Source organism: Pelecanus crispus, chromosome 3 (genome assembly GCF_030463565.1).
Source record: "Pelecanus crispus isolate bPelCri1 chromosome 3, bPelCri1.pri, whole genome shotgun sequence".
Classification (NCBI taxonomy): domain Eukaryota; kingdom Metazoa; phylum Chordata; class Aves; order Pelecaniformes; family Pelecanidae; genus Pelecanus; species Pelecanus crispus.
Window position 1 is genome coordinate 55928640 of NC_134645.1, and position 19420 is coordinate 55948059.

The 19420-nt window shown below is 46.4% G+C and overlaps 1 protein-coding gene across 1 annotated transcript in view; it reads right to left on the reverse strand.

Annotated features, from left to right (window-relative positions):
* The window catches only part of SLC22A3 (solute carrier family 22 member 3), a 32185-nt gene extending 30312 nt beyond the window's left edge, over positions 1–1873 (reverse strand). Inside the window, exon 1 of the mRNA XM_009479688.2 lies at positions 1450–1873. Coding sequence (XP_009477963.1) covers positions 1450–1863 — 414 coding nt within the window. The 5' untranslated portion in view covers positions 1864–1873. The remainder of the gene's footprint in view (positions 1–1449) is intronic.
* Between the last annotated feature and the right edge of the window lie 17547 nt (positions 1874–19420).

Sequence of the window (19420 nt, forward strand, 5' to 3'; positions counted from 1 at the left end):
CTTCCCACTATGACTGCCTCCCGCGCTCGCTCCGGAGCCAGGCTGTGGCTCCCAGGCAGCCTTCGTCCACCTGCCCACCCAGCCCTGGCTGCCACTGCCAGCATGGGCAGAGATATGTCATTCCCAGGGACCAAAGTTTGACACCAGCAACCTGCGTGTCACTTGTGGCCCTCCGAGCAGCCTTGATTTTGATGATTGCACACAAAAGCCAGTTCTGAAGCTTTGCTCTAGGGCCAAACAGGTGCTCTGATTTATCGCCTCCTGAGCATAGACCCTGGCTAAAGCCGCTCAGGTCAGATGGGGAACTCAGAGCACAAAGCTTCTGCTCTGAAGAGCCTGAAGCCTGTGAGCAGATCCAGTGGTCCCAGCTGGATAGGGGAAGGATGGTGAATGGAAAGGTCAGGATAGGCAGGGCTTTTCAGTTCAGTATTTGCCTAGGGCTTCACCTGCCGTGCCCTACTTTGTGTTTCGGAGGACACAGATGCAGTGCAAGCACCCAGTTAAAAACCACAGTGGGAGGCTCATGAGACAGTCAGGAGCCAGAACCCACAGCTGTGTTGACACATTTTGTGGTAAACCTTCATGATTTCCTAGCCAACCCCTCTAAGCACACTTTGTGTTTTTCATCACTGCATTGATGACAGTTACTGTCAGGATGACCTTAAAATACACACTCCTAGCGTGCAACCTATGTGCTGGAGCCAGACCCACAGCACATCCATGGCATGATTACAGATTACACAGAGGATCTCCTAGGAAAACATCTTAAATGGCCTTTTGCAGCCTCATTAAAAAGCCACTACATTTGCCAGTGCCTACCACTACTGGTAACAGTCTGAGGTTCTCTGACATTCCAGAAAAAGCTGAATGATAGCTTTGGGCAAAAATGCGTGGTTTTTTTTTTTTTTTTTTTCTTTAGTAAGCATAATAATTTCTGCTGACTCCTGATAGATGGCAGAAGGGCAGTCTGCCACCAGGTTTTTTTATTACCTGCAGACGTAAATGTTCAGTACCGGAAATACAGAGAACAGATAACGTACAGTGATCCAGATCAGCAAGTGGTATCAGTCAGCTACACTTGGGGTTTACACCACCAAAGCTGCTGGCCCAAAATTGAGCACTAGAAGCCTCAGCTGCAAAGACTTAACTCTTTATTTTCATCTGACATTCCTCTAGTGACACAGCAATCTCTGTGTGGGGTGTTTGGCTTTGTGTGGGGTGCTTAGCTTTGGAGAGCCACCCTGCAGATCAGCACACTTTTCCCTAAAAGTTTGACACTGACACTTGATCATACTCTTTGTCCTGATTTGCTTGTGACTCGGAACAAAACAAATACGGAAAGGAAAACGAGCCACCAAAGCAATACCCTTGCAGCAGCCATCCCATTCTACTGCCACAATCCCACACTGGGACAGAAGCTGCTGATTAGGGGACAGGGATTTTCCTTACCTCACTGACGATGGATGAGTGCGGATGTTTATACACCCAGTTATTGTGGCATGTGGTGAGCGGCAAGTTGCCCGCACTGTGATTGCTGGAGCGGGCAAGCGGGTTGGAACAGCTGACGGAGGAGTCCCACACAATATCCAGCCTCTCGCACTCTCCTCTGGAGGACACATTCCCAAGGCACAGGGGCAGTACCGTGAAGTTTCGTTCCTCTTCCAGTGTCCAGCCACATCGTTCGCTTAATTCAACTGCCCCAGGAATCCTGCACCAGTAGCTGTCTGGTGTCTGCCCAAGGAAAACCACGCTGGTGAACAGGAAAGAAAAAATTACGCCTGTCTGGCAAAGGAGGAAAAAGACCCTCTTTTGAAATCTTCCAAATTCCCCGGCTTCCTTCAAAACCTCATCAAAAGTTGGCATTATGTGAGGCAGCCTGTCCACTTGGGCAGTCCAAGAGATGGCAGAGTTTGCTTTCACACGTCCGATGACTGCTGGCACGTCCTACGAAAGTGACCGTCTCTCCTCCCGTCGCTCCTCTCTTCTTATATGCACGCGCGCACACACACAGACACAGACACACGGGTGAGCAATGCCAGTAGCACGAGTGGAACCAGAACGGGGCAAAGCTGCAGGCAGGCATGCAAGTGCACGCCCAAGCACCCACACGGAGATTCAGGTCATGTCAAGTGGCGTGGGGCTTACACACAGCCTGGGAGGAGTGAGCGCGATTTAAAGCGCACAAACATGTTGTAGGAGAGGAGGGGCGTGCATTTCCTATTCATCCTGAATGTTAAACACATTATGCAATAAACGCAGTTAACTCTTTTGGGGCGGGTGAGCCGCAAATGCCAGCTCCCACCGTGGCCATAATAAATTAATAGGTGTAACGATAAAGCAGAGAGTTAAATGGGAAAGAGCGCAGAAGCTGTTGGAAAAAGCAGCAGTGAGTGATGCAGCCTCTCTGCAGGATGTCAGGGGCAGAAAGCAAGCTGTTTCAAGGAGAGCTATAAAGTCTTCCCTTTAGCAAATAGAAATGAATACTGCAGCAAAGTTTAATTACTTCTCCAAAGCACTGTTTCGCCGTCTGTACAGATTTAATTTGCAAAAGTCTTTCCTTTCTGTGTGTAAATAAAGTGAGGCTCACAAACTGTGCCGGTCCAAAATCCATGATTTTTTTTTTAAAGTTGGATCTACCTGTTCAAGAAAGCTTTTATATGACCTTGTTAATTTTAATTTCACAAGGTCTTCCAAATATTTAAAAGAGAGATGACAAGTTTTTCTTCCTCCAAAAGTAATAGAAAACAAATTATTTCACTTTTCTCTTCAGCTGTTTGAGTGGGGGGAGAAGGGAAGGGGGAGCCAGGACTGGGATTCATTTTGTATGCACGTGAGCACATCTTGTGCAGAACTCCCTGAATCAAATCAGACATGCAATGGCAAGTGTTTTGCGCTTTGTTCAGGATCATGAGGTCCATTGCCACTCTATTCTCTTGTGAGAAGGAGCACAGGGACAGCACCTGTCAAAGATGTCTCCGGCAATCCCTTGTCTCTGGTTACCTACAGCTTTGCCCATGGCTGTCTATGGTTTTGAAGTGAAGTACAATTTCTAAAACAGTTAGATCCAGACCAAGGAAGGCTTTGATAACTATACAGGCTATCTGACGTGGACTTTGTAACAGACATGAAGACTGGTGCTGTGGTGTTAGCTTGGCATAGATGTGTGTTGCTAAGTAGATGTGCTGCTGTGCTTGCATCAGAAGATGCTTTTGAGGGAATTTTATTTGACTCCTGGTAACGCTGTTTTGCAGTAATCAAGCTTAGAGGCCATAAACACGTCACCTTTGGGTCTGGGTGTGTGTCTGAGGGGATGGGGCACTGTCTGATGGCTGGTTTCAAACAAGACAAGCTCTTTTATCCCAACAGGGCTAACTATGGGGGTCACTCATACTGAGATGGCAAAGGTGAGCTGGTTTATCCTGACAGTTTCCAGTGACTGAGGAGGAGCTTGTCTCTGTAGGGACCACTACAAAGACAAAGAAATGGGGACAGAGCCTGATACTCAGCCTGTGTTGCTCTCACAGCTCCGCTCGGGGATGTATTAAACCTCCACTGCTCCTCAAGCACTACCGCAATAAAAAATGTTGCATTTGTCCCTGTTGGGTATTAGCTCAATTCTGTATCATAAGTGTTAGTCTCCTGTAAGCCATGTACCAATATAGCTGTGCTCAGCATTTTACCTGTTTCAGAAATCCATTGGTGCAACTACCACTGATTCCACTCTTAGCTAAGCAGTGGAGCTAGACCAGATGTGGTTGAGTGAGAATTCAGTCCATTATTGCAACATTGCTTCTGGAGCTACTTTCTTTCCCAAAAGAAAGTACGGTCTAGTAGCTGGTTGTCAAAATTTCACACATCTCATCCATTATGCTCTTGTCATGCACAGCATGTGCATCGCAGTCTGCCAGACCTGCAGCCAGAAAACCTAGCAGCTGAGAGAGATCAGCACTAATGTCACGGCAGCGGACGACTGGGAGTCTTCCTAACATTCCCTGCTGTTACACTGCCAGTCATACACACAAGGATTCATTCAGTAAAATCAGTTGAACTGTCTGGCATCGGTGATGTCAAAGTGACCTTGGCTCCTCAGTGTTCACCTGTGTTTTCTTTTCTCTGTCCAAAAATGGCTTATCAGTATTTGCCACCATATCAGTGTGCTGCAAGACTCCAGTTTGTCAAAGAAATCTAAAATATCCCAGTGACAGATGCATGACAGTGTGCATTAGTGCATTTATTCTACAGCAAGGGATTCCCAGCTTCCCTGAGGTTTCCCTGGAACTTCAGCTCTGCATGCTGTGAGAGCTGAACGCATCTAAGGACGGGAAGATGATGGGTTTGTATACAAAGCCTGTGACTGTAACCTCTTGAAAGACTGCCTTTAAATCCTTGAAGACAGATCTCAGGGTCAAACCAGCATTTTAAACATTTTATCCTATACATACAGTAAAAAATGGTGCTCTTTGATACGGGGAAAGAAGCAAGGAAAGAAAGAGACACGGAAGATGTTTACTGATGAAGAAGACAGAAGCAGTAAAAGTAGATGTGGAGAAGACAACGGAAAGAAGGAGGGGGAAGAGTGGGAAGACAGCAAGCCAGGGAAAGAGCAGAGGCAGAAGCAGTGATGAAAGGGGAACAGAGGAGAAAGAGATCTAGAAGTACAACTAAATTATAATCATGAGCATCTTCGGTTGAAGTTCTGTTTAGAAGCCCACATGCCACACCTATTTCAGAAGCAGAATGAAAACTATGTAGTCTAGAGGGCAAAGCACTTATACTCCCTGTACACTCATGACACTAGACTACCATTTATACATGTCTGGGTGACGGCATGAGACATTTGGATCAATAGCTACTCTGACTAAATCCTGGAAAATTAAGACTTTACTGTAACACCCTGGGTAACCTTTGCCAGTGCTTCAGAGAAACACTTAAAAACTTGAAAATCCTTCTTTGGGACACTATAAGCAGTGGGGCAGTGACATCAGCCAGTCTGCAGACACCGGAGGGCACCATCCTGTGTAACAACACCATTTCCATGATAAAGTTATGCAGAAAAGCATGACCTAGGTTTATGATCTCCTACAGACACGTGCTTCTTGCTAAATAAAAGAGGGCCTGTGAACAAGTTTGGGCATTGATCATCCACCCTGCCTGTTATCTCACTGCTTGATGCTGCTTTATTTTGCACCACATACTCATCCCCCAGACAAATCTGTTATAGACTAGACAGCCCTAAGCAGCAGGGGTGCAAACCCGTAAGCATCACACCATCCTAGGGCCAGGAGACTGCCTACACTAGTCTTTTCTCCTGGTCTCCATGCCATGAGAAGGGGCAGGGTTCTCTAGAGCTCTGCATCTGGGGATTGTCTATTTGCTAACTGGTGACCTCACAGCAGAGACTGCCAGAAGGCACCTGGCAGCAGTAGCTGGAAGCACATTGCGCAGATCTTAATGGCAAAGCTTGGTTCACAGCAGAAGATGGCACAGCCCTTCACCATTCTTCACCACTCACTTCACCTTTCATGCATCTTCCAGCTGCATTCTGGGGTTTGGATCTGCGTTGCAAAAACCATTGCTCTTCCACGCTGCAGTGCAGAAGCCCGATGCCAGCCCCAGAAACACCGCATGTCCATAGAGGTCACGTTGTTACAACGTATCTTGTTAAGAAACCAAGCTGGAAAGTATATATGAGCTCAGTTTTGGAGGCTAAATCAATAGTGGATTGTTTAAGATCAGAGAGAGATCTCTTTTAGGGCAACTAGAGATGTTTACGTTCCCCTCTACCACACATGGTATAATCACATTCCAAGTCAGGACACTAAATCATGTGCAGCTTTTTCTCTGACAGTTCCTGTGCTTTGGTTTTTGTTGCTGCTGCTGCTGTTCTTTTCTCTTCGCTTTATTAATCCTTCCCACCACCCACTTTCATCTTCTTCTTTTATCTCCCCCTTTTTCTTCCAGATTTCCTCTTTTTCTTTGCGGAAGGTGGCAACTCTGCTCAATGGAGTCTGTCCTTTCCCAGGCCTCCAGATCAACTTAGCGAGCTGCAGGCTAAATTTGAGACATGGGAAAAGTCAATTCCAATCAACAGGGTTTCCACCTTTTGGCAATCCATGAAAGCAATGCACAATGCATTATACTCCCCTCCTTCACTATTTCCATGGCCTTTAGGTTGTTTTTACTATCTTGGTTCCAAGAACAAATATAAATAAATGTAGTTCTAGGAACTGTAGAGTACAACAACCAGGAGGGTCTGTACTCATCACTAGGACAGCAGCTGAAACAGCAGAGGAAAATGGGGACACAGGAGAGAAGGGAAAATCCAAACAAGGAAGAAAAAAAGCAGAGAGTGAAAGGAAAAGCAAAACAGGATCAAAGAGGTTCCTGTTTCTCTCCTCACAGGAGAGAAAATAAAACCTCAAATCAGACCAGTAGTGACCACATCTGAGACAGCCCATATCTCTCTTGTTTTGAGCACATGGAGGTAAAAAACTTGCAGCAAGGGAGGAAGCTATCCTCCACCCGCAGCCTGTGCTCATTCTCACACCCTTAGCTTTTCCTCCTGCTGCTCCGGTGCAGAGGGTGAGAGGCACACAGGGTTTAGATGCTCGCAGCCCCTGGGGCTCCCACAGGCTCATCCCCACCACAACCAGCAGCAAGAGTTCCCTCCCTGCTGCCCTCTTGCCCCACACCTCTCCTAGCACGTGCTCTCTGGGGTCGAAGCATCCTCTGCCACAAGGCAAATGGGATCCTGGTGGGTCTGTGTTTTCTTACCCAAATCCAGTGCTGTTTTGCCACCATGGTGCTTGCACACTGTTCCTCTTTGCCTGTTGGAGGAGATCAGGTGCCACACATTTGGGTGCCCGTGGATAGCCAGTGTCTGTTCCCCACTGACTTTAATCCTACTTAGAGAAATGTCCTGGTTTTGGCTGGGATAGAGTTAATTTTCTTCCTAGTAGCTGACACAGTGCTGTGTTTTGGATTTAAGATGAGAATAATGTTGATAACACACTGATGTTTTAGTTGTTGCTAAGTAGTACTGACATTAGTCAAGGAATTTTTCAGTTTCCCATGCTCTGCCAAGTGCACAAGAGGCTGGGAGGGAGCACAGCCAGGACAGTTGATCCAACCTGGCCAAAGGGCTATTCCATACCATATGACATCATGCTCAGTATATAAACTGGGGGGAGTTGGCCAGGGGGCAGCGATCGCTGCTCGGGGGTGGGCTGGGCATCAGTTGGTGGGTGGTGAGTGGTTGCATCACTTGTTTGGGTTTTTTTCCCCCCTGGGTTTTGTTCTTCTTCTTGTTGTTTTCCTTCTCACCATTTTATTATTATTATTATTATTATTATTGTTATTGTTATTGTTATCATCATCATCATCATCATCATCATCACTGTTGTTGTTATTGTTGTTGTTGTTGTTGTTATTTTATTTCCATTATTAAACTGTTTATCTCAACCCATGAGTTTTCTTACTTTTACCCTTCTGATTCTATCCCCCATCCCACTGCAGGGAGGGTGAGTGAGTGGCTGCATGGTGCTTAGTTGCCGGTTGGGGTTAAACCACAACAGGAAAGCAGCAGAAACCTGTGGCTGTCCAAGCATGTCTGGGAACACCTGCTCGTCAGGATTTCAGCTCAGTAGGAGAATAGGGAGTAACTGAAAGGGCTCATCAGCTTCTCCAAGGCCAGCTGAAGGAAGGGCAGCCAGAGGAAAAGGGGTTCCTACACACACATTTTTGTAGTCCATATGTGGCTTCCCTCATCCTTTTCCTCTTCACCCGGTCAAGCAGGGAGGCTGCACCAGGCTCTGCTTTCCTGTTCAGATAAATATGCCATAATCCCACAGCAAGTTTGTCAGGACCCTTGCTAATGACTTCAAATAACTAAGCATTTTGGCCATGAGATAAGACAAGCCAAGTTCACCAAAGGCTATTTTACACAATGGAACGAACAAGGGATATTTCCAGAGATGGGTGTAAAAGGCCTGATAAAACAAAAACATCCCCTGTGTTATCAGACAGCTGTGAATCACAAGCTTGCTTTCTCTCTCACCTTCACCTGCCTCAAGTCCTGCCTGGAAAGATGGGGGAAATCACATCGGTTTCGTTTGTGATTTCTCATGGTTGCACGTCCCTCTCCTGTGACTCAGTTTCCATCAAGTTTGGAAGCAAACATTTCTAAATCCTAAGAGAAGAGCTTTACGTGACAGTTTCCAGCCCCATTTTGTGAGAATAAAGGTGAAACATTTAAACCATATCAAGGATAGTATCAGTGCAATGAAGACTTCTGGGGGTGCCACTCACTAGCTGCCTGCTTCCCTAGCTGTTTCTGAAGCAGGGCTTTCATTAAAAAACAAACAAACAAAAAAACCAACACGAAAACCCTTGCAGAGTTTCTAACATTAGTCTTTTTATCTACTTTCATACCATTTATGTGCCCTTTCTATTGCATCATTTCTATTTCTGAGAATTCTTAGGATCTTTGAAGACCACTAAGCTCGTCAGTGTAACAAAAATGTTAGCATTCATATATATTAGAAGAAGGTAATAGAGCAATTCTCCTAGACCACCACTGTCCGTCTTATGGACAGCTTTGGGTAGAAGCAGCATGACTCAGTATAGAAGACAATTCAGGTTCAAAATACCTCATGAGCCTGAATAGCTAGCTGATCAAACTCCACATGGGAGAACTAATATACATCTTATATTTATGTGAAAAATTATTTCGTTTCAGAAAATTCCTGTTTCTGGCTTTCCAAGATAATAACCTTTTTTTTTTTTTTTTTTTTAACTACCACTGAAAAAGAACTGAGATACAGCTCTGCAGAAAATAAAAAAGGCTGCAGGAGCAGGGTAAATTCAGAGCAGCAGCAGAGAACCAGTGCACTCCAAATGCACCAGCAAAAGTTTGACGCATCCTGGAAGGAGGATGGGAACTAGTAATTTCTCAGTGCCTTTCTCTAATCTCCCTGTCGTTGTTTTTGGAAGCCCTTAGTGGTAACAGTCTATTTATAGTTGATTCTGCTTTTGTACTTCATCTCTGCTATAACATTGTGTCCTTTGTCCTAACTGCAAAATACCAACCCCAAGGAATTCTTTACAGATGTGTTCTCACCTCTTGCTTGATTAGTATGCTTTATTAATAGGAAGAGAGACCAGGCCACTTAGTTGGGCATACTCGCTCGCTGTTCACACTCTAGCACCTAGCACACTACTTAAAATGGGCATTTTTGGATATGTGGCCCTACCACAAGGCACTTCAATTGCTCAGTACTTTCAGTTGTTTTAACATTTATTGGCTTTTAAATGTCAGCACTTTTATCACACAGGATTTGTTATATTTTCCCTTCCTTAGTAAATGTTCCTGAGTGTACATAAGAAAAAAATACAAAGATGTAAATATCTGATGTGGAGACGCAAAACAAGAATGACTCAACAAGTATTTGAAAATCAAGGAATTGTTTACATTGGTCTGAGATCCTGAAATCCTGAGCAACCAGATGAGCTGAAACTAAGGCCAGTTCAAGCTGAATGCTTCTGAAGAAGCTGCATCATTCATATCTATTTTCCCATGAAACAACCCTACAGTGACTGGATGGAAACTATAACGCCTGCATCTTGGGAAGCTGGACTAGACAAAATAATGCAGATGGCAGAGGGAGTCATTGAGGTGGTTGCTGTATTTGTAGGCTGAGCTTTCAGTCATCAGGGTCTGCAGACCAAGCACACACCTTAACAGAGGACCCTAGTAAGGGGAGTGCAGTGATGAGGAAACTCGAACAGGTGGACCCTGGCAGTGCCACCATGATGCAAAGTATGGTGGGAGCAGGTGGAAAACCCTGGGCACCAGGAACTGGAAGGCATGATCTGCAAAAGACAACAGTGTTCTTCCTACCGTGAGGTTGCTCCCCTTGGCAGCTGGTCTCAGCAGAAGGTGTGCAACCCTTGACTCAGCCCTTGTAGCTGTGCAGTCGCCAAGAGCTGGGGCTACTGAATGATGAAGGGATATCATCAGCCACAGAGAAGGGATGGGACCACAGCTCCCCGCCCAGCTCCATGCTGGCCAGCTGCAGTGGAATAGGGAATTGGGAGGTCTTGGAAAGTCTGGGGCAGTGCCATGTACTGCCATGATGGGTGGCCTTCCCTGGGAGCAGGCCCACCATCAGTCCTCCAGGGCAGCCAGTCCTTCCAGTCCCACTTATCTGCTCCTCCATGCTGAGATGAGGACATGGGAAATGAACCCGTTTCAGTGAACAAACAGTTACTGGACTAACTGCTAGCTTCTTGAAACTTAGATTTAGGAGATTAATCCAAAGATGAGCTTTGTGAAAAGGTTATTTAGAAGATTAGTTCATATGGTATTTTTAGCAAAATGATAGCTGAAGAAAAGCAAAAGGGATTTCCTTTGGGGTTGTTTAATACATGAAAACAGCAACTTTACCCTATCATTTCCATATATGCATCAGCACAGCTGCTGGTGCAGTCCTGACCCCTCAAATAACTGCTCTCCTTCAGCATTGTATACAACAACAAACCATGCCTGGGCCAGTGGAGCCAAGGAGACATTTATGCTCCTGCACAGTGATAATGCATGAGCATGGACCTCATCTTCAGCAGGGCTGCAGACCTGTTGGGTTTAACCCGGTAGGCAGCTAAACACCACACAGCTGTTTGCTCAATCCCCTGCTCCCCATTGGGATGGGGGAAAGAATCAGAAAAAAAAGTAAAATTCGTGGGTTGAGATAAAGACAGTTTAATAGGACAGAAAAGGAAGGGAAAATGATAATAATAATAGTAATAGTATTATACAAAATGAGTGATGCACAATGCAATTGCTCACCACCCACCAGCCAATACCCAGCCAGTCCCCGAGCAGAGATTGCAGCCTCCTGGCCAACTCCCCCCAGTTTATATACTGAGCATGACATCATATGATATGGAATACCCCTTTGCTCAGTCTGGACCAACTATCTTGGCTGTGCCCCTTCCCAGTTTCTTGTGCACTTGGCAGAGCATGGGAAACTGAACAAGTCCTTGACTAGCATAAGCAGTACTTACCAATAACTAAAACATCAGTGTGTTATCAGCATTATTCTCAAACTAAATCCAAAACACAGCACTATGCCAGCTCCTAGGAAGAAAATGAATTCTATCCCAGATGAAACCAGGACAGTATCCACCCCTTATTCTATACTATCTACGTCATGCTCAGGCGTTACCCTTTCCAATAAATTCCAATTAATCACCACCACTTTTCCTTTCTTTTGATATATACACACAGATATCATTCCCTTAGTCTGTGGGCCATGCCTCTAAAATGTCCATTGAGTTCATTTAGTCCATGACTTTGGGCTCCATCTGTCATAACAGACTTTCAGGGCAGGAGAGATGGTGTGTGATATTGGTTGCATGTTGAAGCCAGTTCTGGTTCCATCACTGCTGGACTTTGCTCAGTTTTATTAAAGTTCATTCTTCATTCATCTGGGTGATTCTTACTGTAGTACCGCTCATATGGCATGTAGCAACCGTAGAAGAGATGACATACAGTGTTATATAGCAATTAACTTCATACAATTCAAATCATTGGCTATTTTCACCCAAAACCAAATCCCCTTGAGGTACACATCGGACTTCCCCATCCTTTCGCATTACCCACCAAGTGCACCCAGGTCCTTGAGCAAAAGCAATCCCATGAATGGGTTTGCCTTTGCCTCTGGCAGGAGTAACCCAGACTGTCTTCCCAGCATATTTCTTATGTGCACTACAAGGGCTTTATCCCCTTCTATGGTACGTAAAAGTTTTGATTGGGCAGGACCAGCTCCATTGGCAGATCCCTTAGTGTTGACTAACCAGGTGGCTTTTGCTAAATGCGTATCCCAATGTTTAAATATCCCACCACCCATTGCTCTCAGGGTAGTCTTTAGTAGTGCATTGTATCATTCCATCTTCCCAGAGGCTGGTGCATGATAAGGGATGTAATATACTCACTCAATGCCATGCTCTTTGGCCCAGGTGTCTATGAGGCTGTTTCAGAAATTAGTCCCGTTGTCTGACTCAATTCTTTCTAGGGTGCCATGTCACCATAGCACTTGCTTTTCAAGGCCCAGGATGGTGTTCAGGTGGTGGCATGGGGCACGGGATACATTTCCAGCCATCCAGTGGTTGCTTCCACCATTGTAAGCACATGGCACTTGCCTTGGCGGGTTTGTGGGAGTGTGATATAATCAATCTGGCAGGCCTCTCCATATTTATATTTCAGCCATCGTCCTCCATACCAGAAAGGCTTTAACTGCTCAGTCTGTTTGATTGCAGTGCATGTTTCACATTCATGGATAACCTGTGCAATAGTATCCATGGGCAAGTCCACCACTCAATCACAAGCCCATCTATATGTTGCATCTCTTCCTTGATGGCCTGAGGTGTCATGGGCCCACTGAGCTATAAATAATTCACCCTTAGGTTGCCAGTCCAGATCCACCTGAGCCACTTCAATCTTAGCGGCCTGAACCACCTGACGGTTATTTTGATGTCCTTCAGTGGCCCGACTCCTGGGTACGTGAGCATCTACGTGATGAACTTTTACAACCAGGTTCTCTTCCTGGGCAGCAATATCTTGCCACAATGCAGCAGCCCAGATGGGTTTTCCCCGCACTGCTAGCTGTTCTGCTTCCTTTGCTGCAACCACCCCCGCAGGGCATTTGCCACCATCCATGAGTCAGTCTAGAGATAAAGGACTCACCATTTTTCTCATTCAGCAATATCTAAAGCCAGCTGGATGGCTTCCACCTCTGCAAACTGACTCGACTCCCCTTCTTCAGCAGTTTCTGTGACTTGTCGTATAGGACTCCATACAGCAGCTTTCCACCTCTGATGTTTTCCCACAAGACGACAGGACCCATCAGTGAACAGGGCATATTGCTTCTCATTTTCTGGCAATTTATTATACAGTGAGGCCTCTTCAGCACGTCACCTCCTCCTCTGGCAATATTCCAAAATCTTTGCCTTCTGACTAGTCCATGATTGCTTCCAAGATTCCTGGGTGACTGGGGTTTCCTATTTGAGCCCGTTGTGTGATCACTGCGATCCACTTACTCCACGTAGCATCAGTTGCATGATGTCTAGAGGGGACCCTCCCTTTGAACATCCAGCCCAGCAACGGCAGTCAGGGTGACAGCAGGAGCTGTGCTTCGGTACCAAGCACTTCTGAAGCAGCTTGAACCACTTCATATGTCACCCATACCTCTTTCTCAGTTGGAGTATAACAGGCCTTGGATCCTCTGTATCCTCGACTCCAAAACCCTAGGGGTCAACCTCGAGTCTCCCCTGGTGCTTTCTGCCAGAGGCTCCAAGTAGGGCCATTCTCCCCAGCTGAGGTGTAGAGCACATTCTTTACATCTTGCCCTGCCTGGACTGGCCCAAGAGATACTGCATAAACTATCATCTCCCATTTAATTTGTTCAAAGGCTTGTTGCTGCTCAGGGACCCATGTGAAATCATTCTTCTTCCAAGTCACCTGGTAAAGAGGGCTTACAATCAGACTGTAATTTGGAATATGCATTCTCAAAAAACACATAACACCTAAGAAAGCTTGTGTTTCCTTTTTGCTAGTTGGTGGGGACATAGCTGTTATTTTGTTGGTCACATCCATTGGGATCTGACAACGTCCATCTTGCCATTTTATTCCTAAAAACTGGTTCTCCTGGGCAGGTCCCTTGACCTTATTCTGTTTGATGGCAAACTGGCTTTCAGAAGGATTTGGAATATTTTCTTCCCTTTCTCAAAAACCTCTCCTGCTCTGTTGCCCCATACGATGATGTCATCAATGTACTGCAGGTGTTCCAGAGCTTCACCCTGTTCCAGTGCCATCTGGGTCTGCCCATGGCAAATGGTGGGGCTGTGTTTCCACCCCTGGGGCAGTCGGTTCCAGGTGTACTGAACGCCCCTCCAAGTGAAAGCAAACTGTGCCTTGCACTCTGCTGCCAATGTGATTGAGAAAAATGGATTAGCAATATCAATTGTGGCATGCCACTTGGCTGCCTTTGACTCCAGTTCATACTGAAGTTGTAGCATGTCCAGCATGGCAGCACTCAGCAGTGGTGTGACTTCATTCAGACCATGATAGCGTACTGTTAGTCTCCACTCTCCATTAGATTTTTGCACTGGCCGTGTGGGACTGTTAAAGGGTGAGCGAGTCTTGCCGATCACTCCGTGTCTCTCCAGTTGACAAATCAGCTTATGGATGGGAATCAGGGAGTCTCGGTTGGTGCGGTATTGCCGCCAGTGCACTGTTGTGGTAACGATCGGTACCTGTTGTTCTTCCACCCTCAGCAATCCCACAATAGAAGGGTCCTTCAAGAGACCAGGCAAGGTAGACAGCCATTTAATTTCCTCTGTCCCCAAGGCAGCTATACCAAAAGCCCACCAGTACCTTTTTGGGTCCTTGAAATACCCTCTCCTGAGGTAGTCTATGCCAAGGATGCACAGAGCCCCTGGGCCAGTCACAATGGGGTGCTTCTGCCATTCATTCCCAGTTAGGCTCGCTTCAGCCTCCAATACAGCGGGCTGTTGGGATCCCCCTGTTGCTTGAGAAATGCAGATGGGTTCTGCCCCTTCCTAACTTGATGGCCACTGTGCACCAGTGGCCACTAGAGCCTTATACTCCTGTGGGTCTGATGTGCCAGGCCATCGAATCCACACAGTCGAGTAAACCCGGTGGTCCCTTTCCTCCACCTGGCTGGAGGCAGGACCCCTCTAGTCCTGGTTATAGTATTTGGTTGTTCACTACTTGTAAATACGAAATCACAAGTCCCTTTATTGAGATCAGGAGTAAGATCAGCCCTTGTGCTCTGTCTGGGGAACTGCCCACTGGAAACTGGAGCAGCAATTTTCCTGGAAGAAGCCCCTTCTGTGATTGTTTTCCCTTGCAAGTCACATACCTGTGCCTCTAAGGTTGGGGTAGATTTTCCATCCCACTTCCTTAGGTCCTCTCCCACTTCCTTAGGTCCTCTCCGTGGTCACGCAGGTAAAACCACAGGGTGGCCCATGGTGCGCACCCACTATATCCTCTCTCTTGGTTAGAGGGGCGCTTCCTCCTAATGGCTGAGATACTGGTCTGTACAGGTTGGGAGTAGGACATATCCTCTTTGAGTTGCTGGGCCTTCTGGGACAGTTTGTCCACAGCCAAGACGAGGGAGGAAGAGAGACTTTCTTTGTATTGCTGGAGTTGGCCAGCCAATTCATCCGCCATTGGTCCCTCTCCATCTTCCCAGATCATTACTGCCAATGAGTTGGCATACGATGAGGGGGAGCTCTGTACAAGCTTCTGCCACATGGATTGTGTGCACTGGTTTTTATCTGGATCTTTTGATAAGTGCTCTTTGTCCAGGTCATCAGAAATCACCTCCAGCTCAGCTAATTCTCTCAGGTACTGGATACCTCTCTCCATAGTGGTCTGCTTGCATGGGTGATGCATAACATTTTCCTTAAAGGGATACCTTTGCTTCAAGCCCTCCAGAGGCTGAGGGCTTGTGCCCCTTTTCCAATTGCTTTATCAATGCCCCCTTCCCTAGAAAGGGATCCCAGCTGCTTGGCTTCCCTACCCTCTAATTCCAGGCTACTGGCCCCATTTTCCCAGCATCAGAGCAGCCAGGTGATGATGTGCTCACCTGAATGATGACTAAAATCTTTTTGCATATCTCGCAGTTCACTCAGGCATAGGGATTGTGTGATTACCACCTCATTTATGGGTTCTGCCTCTTCCTCCTCTTCTCATGATGGCCCTGGTTCATCTTCATCCCTTACTAAATGAGCCGATCTTCTTGTGTATTTCTTCTTGTGTATAGGGGTGACTGATACTGGCATGGGATGGTTCTCTAGTTCAGCCACAGTGCCTGTCACTGGAGTTTGAGTAGCTGCAGTGTTTGTCACTACAGTTAGAGTCACTGCAGTGCCTGTCACAGAGGTTGGAGTAGTTGCAGTGCATATTGTGGGGTTTTGAGTAACTGCATTGCCTGTCACTGGGGTTTGAGTAGCCTCAGTGCCTGTTGCAGGGGTTGGAGTGGCTGCAGTGCCTGTCACAGGGATTGATCTCTGGATGATATTCTTAAATAGTTGTTTAACCCTAAACAAGACCTGACCCGCATTCAGGAGACATAGCAGTAGGAGCATGCTGGTTTGAACATCCAAGGGTATTCAAAATTCTCAAGAGCTGTTGTAACTAGCCTGAAGGAGAAAGGGATGGTGAAGGAGCAGGGGAAAGTGTCCCCTTCTGTCTCCCCCATAGATTGGTTCTCTGAGGAGAAGAGGTAAAAAGTGTAATTATTAATAGTTTCCAAGAAATGGCTGCCTAAGCTCCCAAAGTACGGGAATGACGGCAGTGCTGAGTACAATCTCATGACCGATAATTTTATCATACCATAAGCCAGTGTTACACAGTACAGTAAAGCGATAACTTTAATCCAGCTCCCAGAGGTGATAAACAGCAACACAGGGAATGCATATGTCAAGGTATTACATAGCACAACTCTGAACAAGCAAAACTCTGAGAGCAAATGAACCCACATTGCAACCAGTGACTATTAAACTAATATAATGAATGCTTATCACACATTTGTTTTAACATGCTCTGGTCAGACCTGTTGTTATTTCAAATCCTTTGTGCCCCACGTTCGGCACCAAAAAGGACTGCTGTGGTTTAATCCGGCAGGCAGCTAAACACCACACAGCTGTTTGCTCAATCCCCTGCTCCCCATTGGGATGGGGGAAAGAATCAGAAAAAAAAGTAAAATTCGTGGGTTGAGATAAAGACAGTTTAATAGGACAGAAAAGGAAGGGAAAATGATAATAATAATAGTATTATACAAAATGAGTGATGCACAATGCAATTGCTCACCACCCACCAACCGATACCCAGCCAGTCCCCGAGCAGCGATCACAGCCTCCTGGCCGACTCCCCCCAGTTTATATACTGAGCATGACATCATATGGTATGGAATACCCCTTTGCTCAGTCTGGACCAACTATCTTGGCTGTGCCCCTTCCCAGTTTCTTGTGCACTTGGCAGAGCACGGGAAGCTGAACAAGTCCTTGACTAGTGTTAAGCACTACTTAGCAACAACTAAAACATCAGTGTGTTATCAACATTATTCTCAAACTAAATCCAAAACACAGCACTATGTCAGCTCCTAGGAAGAAAACGAACTCTATCCCAGACGAAACCAGGACAGGGCCTCACCGCCTTCCCATGGGGGTGAGGGGGAGTGGAGCCCATTCCAGCCCTGCTGCCCATCCATCACAGGCTGGCATAGCAAGCGTGCAAGGTGATGCACATGTTGGAGCAGTTTGTGCACCAAGGAAGGCTGTCTGTCACGCACCTCATGTTTTGCAGGTCTGGCTTTCACCCTCCCATCTCTCATCCCAGCTTGGTAAGGACTTAAAGGCATCTTCACTGGTCTCCATCCTCTTCAAAATCATTTTTCAAAGGGATGGCTGACAATTTTGTACCAGATAGGGTACAACCTGGCACAACTAATGTGGGAAAAACTCTCTCTCTCTCACCCTTTCTTTCAGCAATATGATTTAGATGGTAATTTATTCTAAAGTACCAGAAACACCCCAATCACATTTTTCCTGGTAACAGCTTTTGCTCAGAGAGGTGGCACTAGCTAAGCAATAGGTCAGCTTTCAGTAAGGAAGCCTCTTGTTTATCTTCTGGAAGCCCATGGTCTTCCCAGCTAATCCTTGGCTGATTTTTCTATATTCAGGGAAGTTTCTCCCTTGGTTTTCCCATGACATCATGCTTTATTCTCATTTTATTTTGCTCCACCTCAATTTTCCCTCTGCTGGGGATGAACCTTCGGCAATTCCAGTCTTCTCCTGGACAAATCAATAAACTTGAATAAACACTGTGTACAATATGAGAAAACCCTGCTCCTGTTACTCTTCTGTTCCAGAAAGCCATCAGTCCAGGGGGAAACATTGGCCTTGTGACCTACATACAGAGGCCTAGGACCTTGCAACCACAGTCCCAGCTGTGATCCCTGTTAGTTCGTACTGTGCCAAGAGTGTTTTAGAGATTCATTGACTCAGAGCCTGTCCAGCCTTCTGTGTACAGAGGATGCATATTTTTTTGCCAGGAGGGGATTAAAGCACTTTCTGAAGTATGTTTTAAGAGGCAATGGGAACAAACTGAAATGCAACAGGTTCCTTCTGAACATCAGGAGACACTTCTTTACTGTGAGGGTGACCGAGCACTGGCACAGGTTGCCCAGGGAGGTTGTGGTGTGTCCATCCTTGGAGATATTCAAAAGCCATCTGGGCATGGTCCTGGGCAACTGGCTTTAGGTGGCCTTACTTGAGCAGAAGGTTTGGACTAGATGACCTCCAGAGGGCCCTTCCAGCCTCAACTAGTCTGTGACGATTCTGTGTTTCCTTTTCCCTGCAAAGCTCCAAGCAACTGCTGCCTACCTTACCTGTGCTAAGCCATTCCCCTCACTGCTGCTGGGAAACCAAATCAACCTGCATTTGTGTAAATTCAGCTCTGCTTTCTTATGCCTTTATCAGAAAATATTGTATGTGTGTGCAAAAACCTGTTAGTGCCAAATAACAAAATAATTCCTGTCAATTGCCTGCTGTGGTGGTACCAAGCCAGTTTTTTTCACCAGGCCTTGGGTCTAACTGCCACGCTGCCCATCGAGATGGTTATGCTAACAATACCTGAGCTAGACTAACCCACACTCACCTCCAGGCTGCCATGGCTAGCTTGCTTTGTTGAGGCATGCAGGCAAAAAGCCAACCCTGACCTGTACCTACACAAACAGAATAACTGCATGAGAATTTATAAGGTGAAAACATGAGAAATGGCAAAAAAGAGAAGCATTAAGTATATGATGAAAGAGAAGCAGTAGCTTAAAGGAATTGCTGACCCAGGTAGAAATATGGAGGCCAGCATACCACAGATACCAAATACCACTGTAAAACCAGCAAAACTGGGGGCAGGGGGTTAAGAGCAACCGGGGCAGTCTGTTTGGGAGGGGATGAGAATGGTAATGGGAAAGAGATTGGAAGAAGAATGGCACTGTCTGCTGCTGGTTTGCTCTGGTGTGGGCTGGCTGGCTGGCTCCACTCACCCTCACCAGGTCTCCTCAGTTTCTTCTTGTCTCGTGCTGGTATTTGTTGCTGCTTCTGCCTCTCTCCCTGCCTGAAGGCAGGTTTGGCTGTCAGACGCCTTGCTGAGAGCAAAGAGCAGCTTGTGGAGCAAAGATCTGTTTAAAACACTATTAAACCATGTGAGCTGGGCAAATGGAAAGGTGTGCAAAGCAGGAGCAGAGAGAAAGGAGAGGGAACAGATTAGCTGGTGCAATGATCATGCAGGGCCAGGTCCTCGTGGGAGACCTGCTGAGTTCCTCTGGTGGCCCCA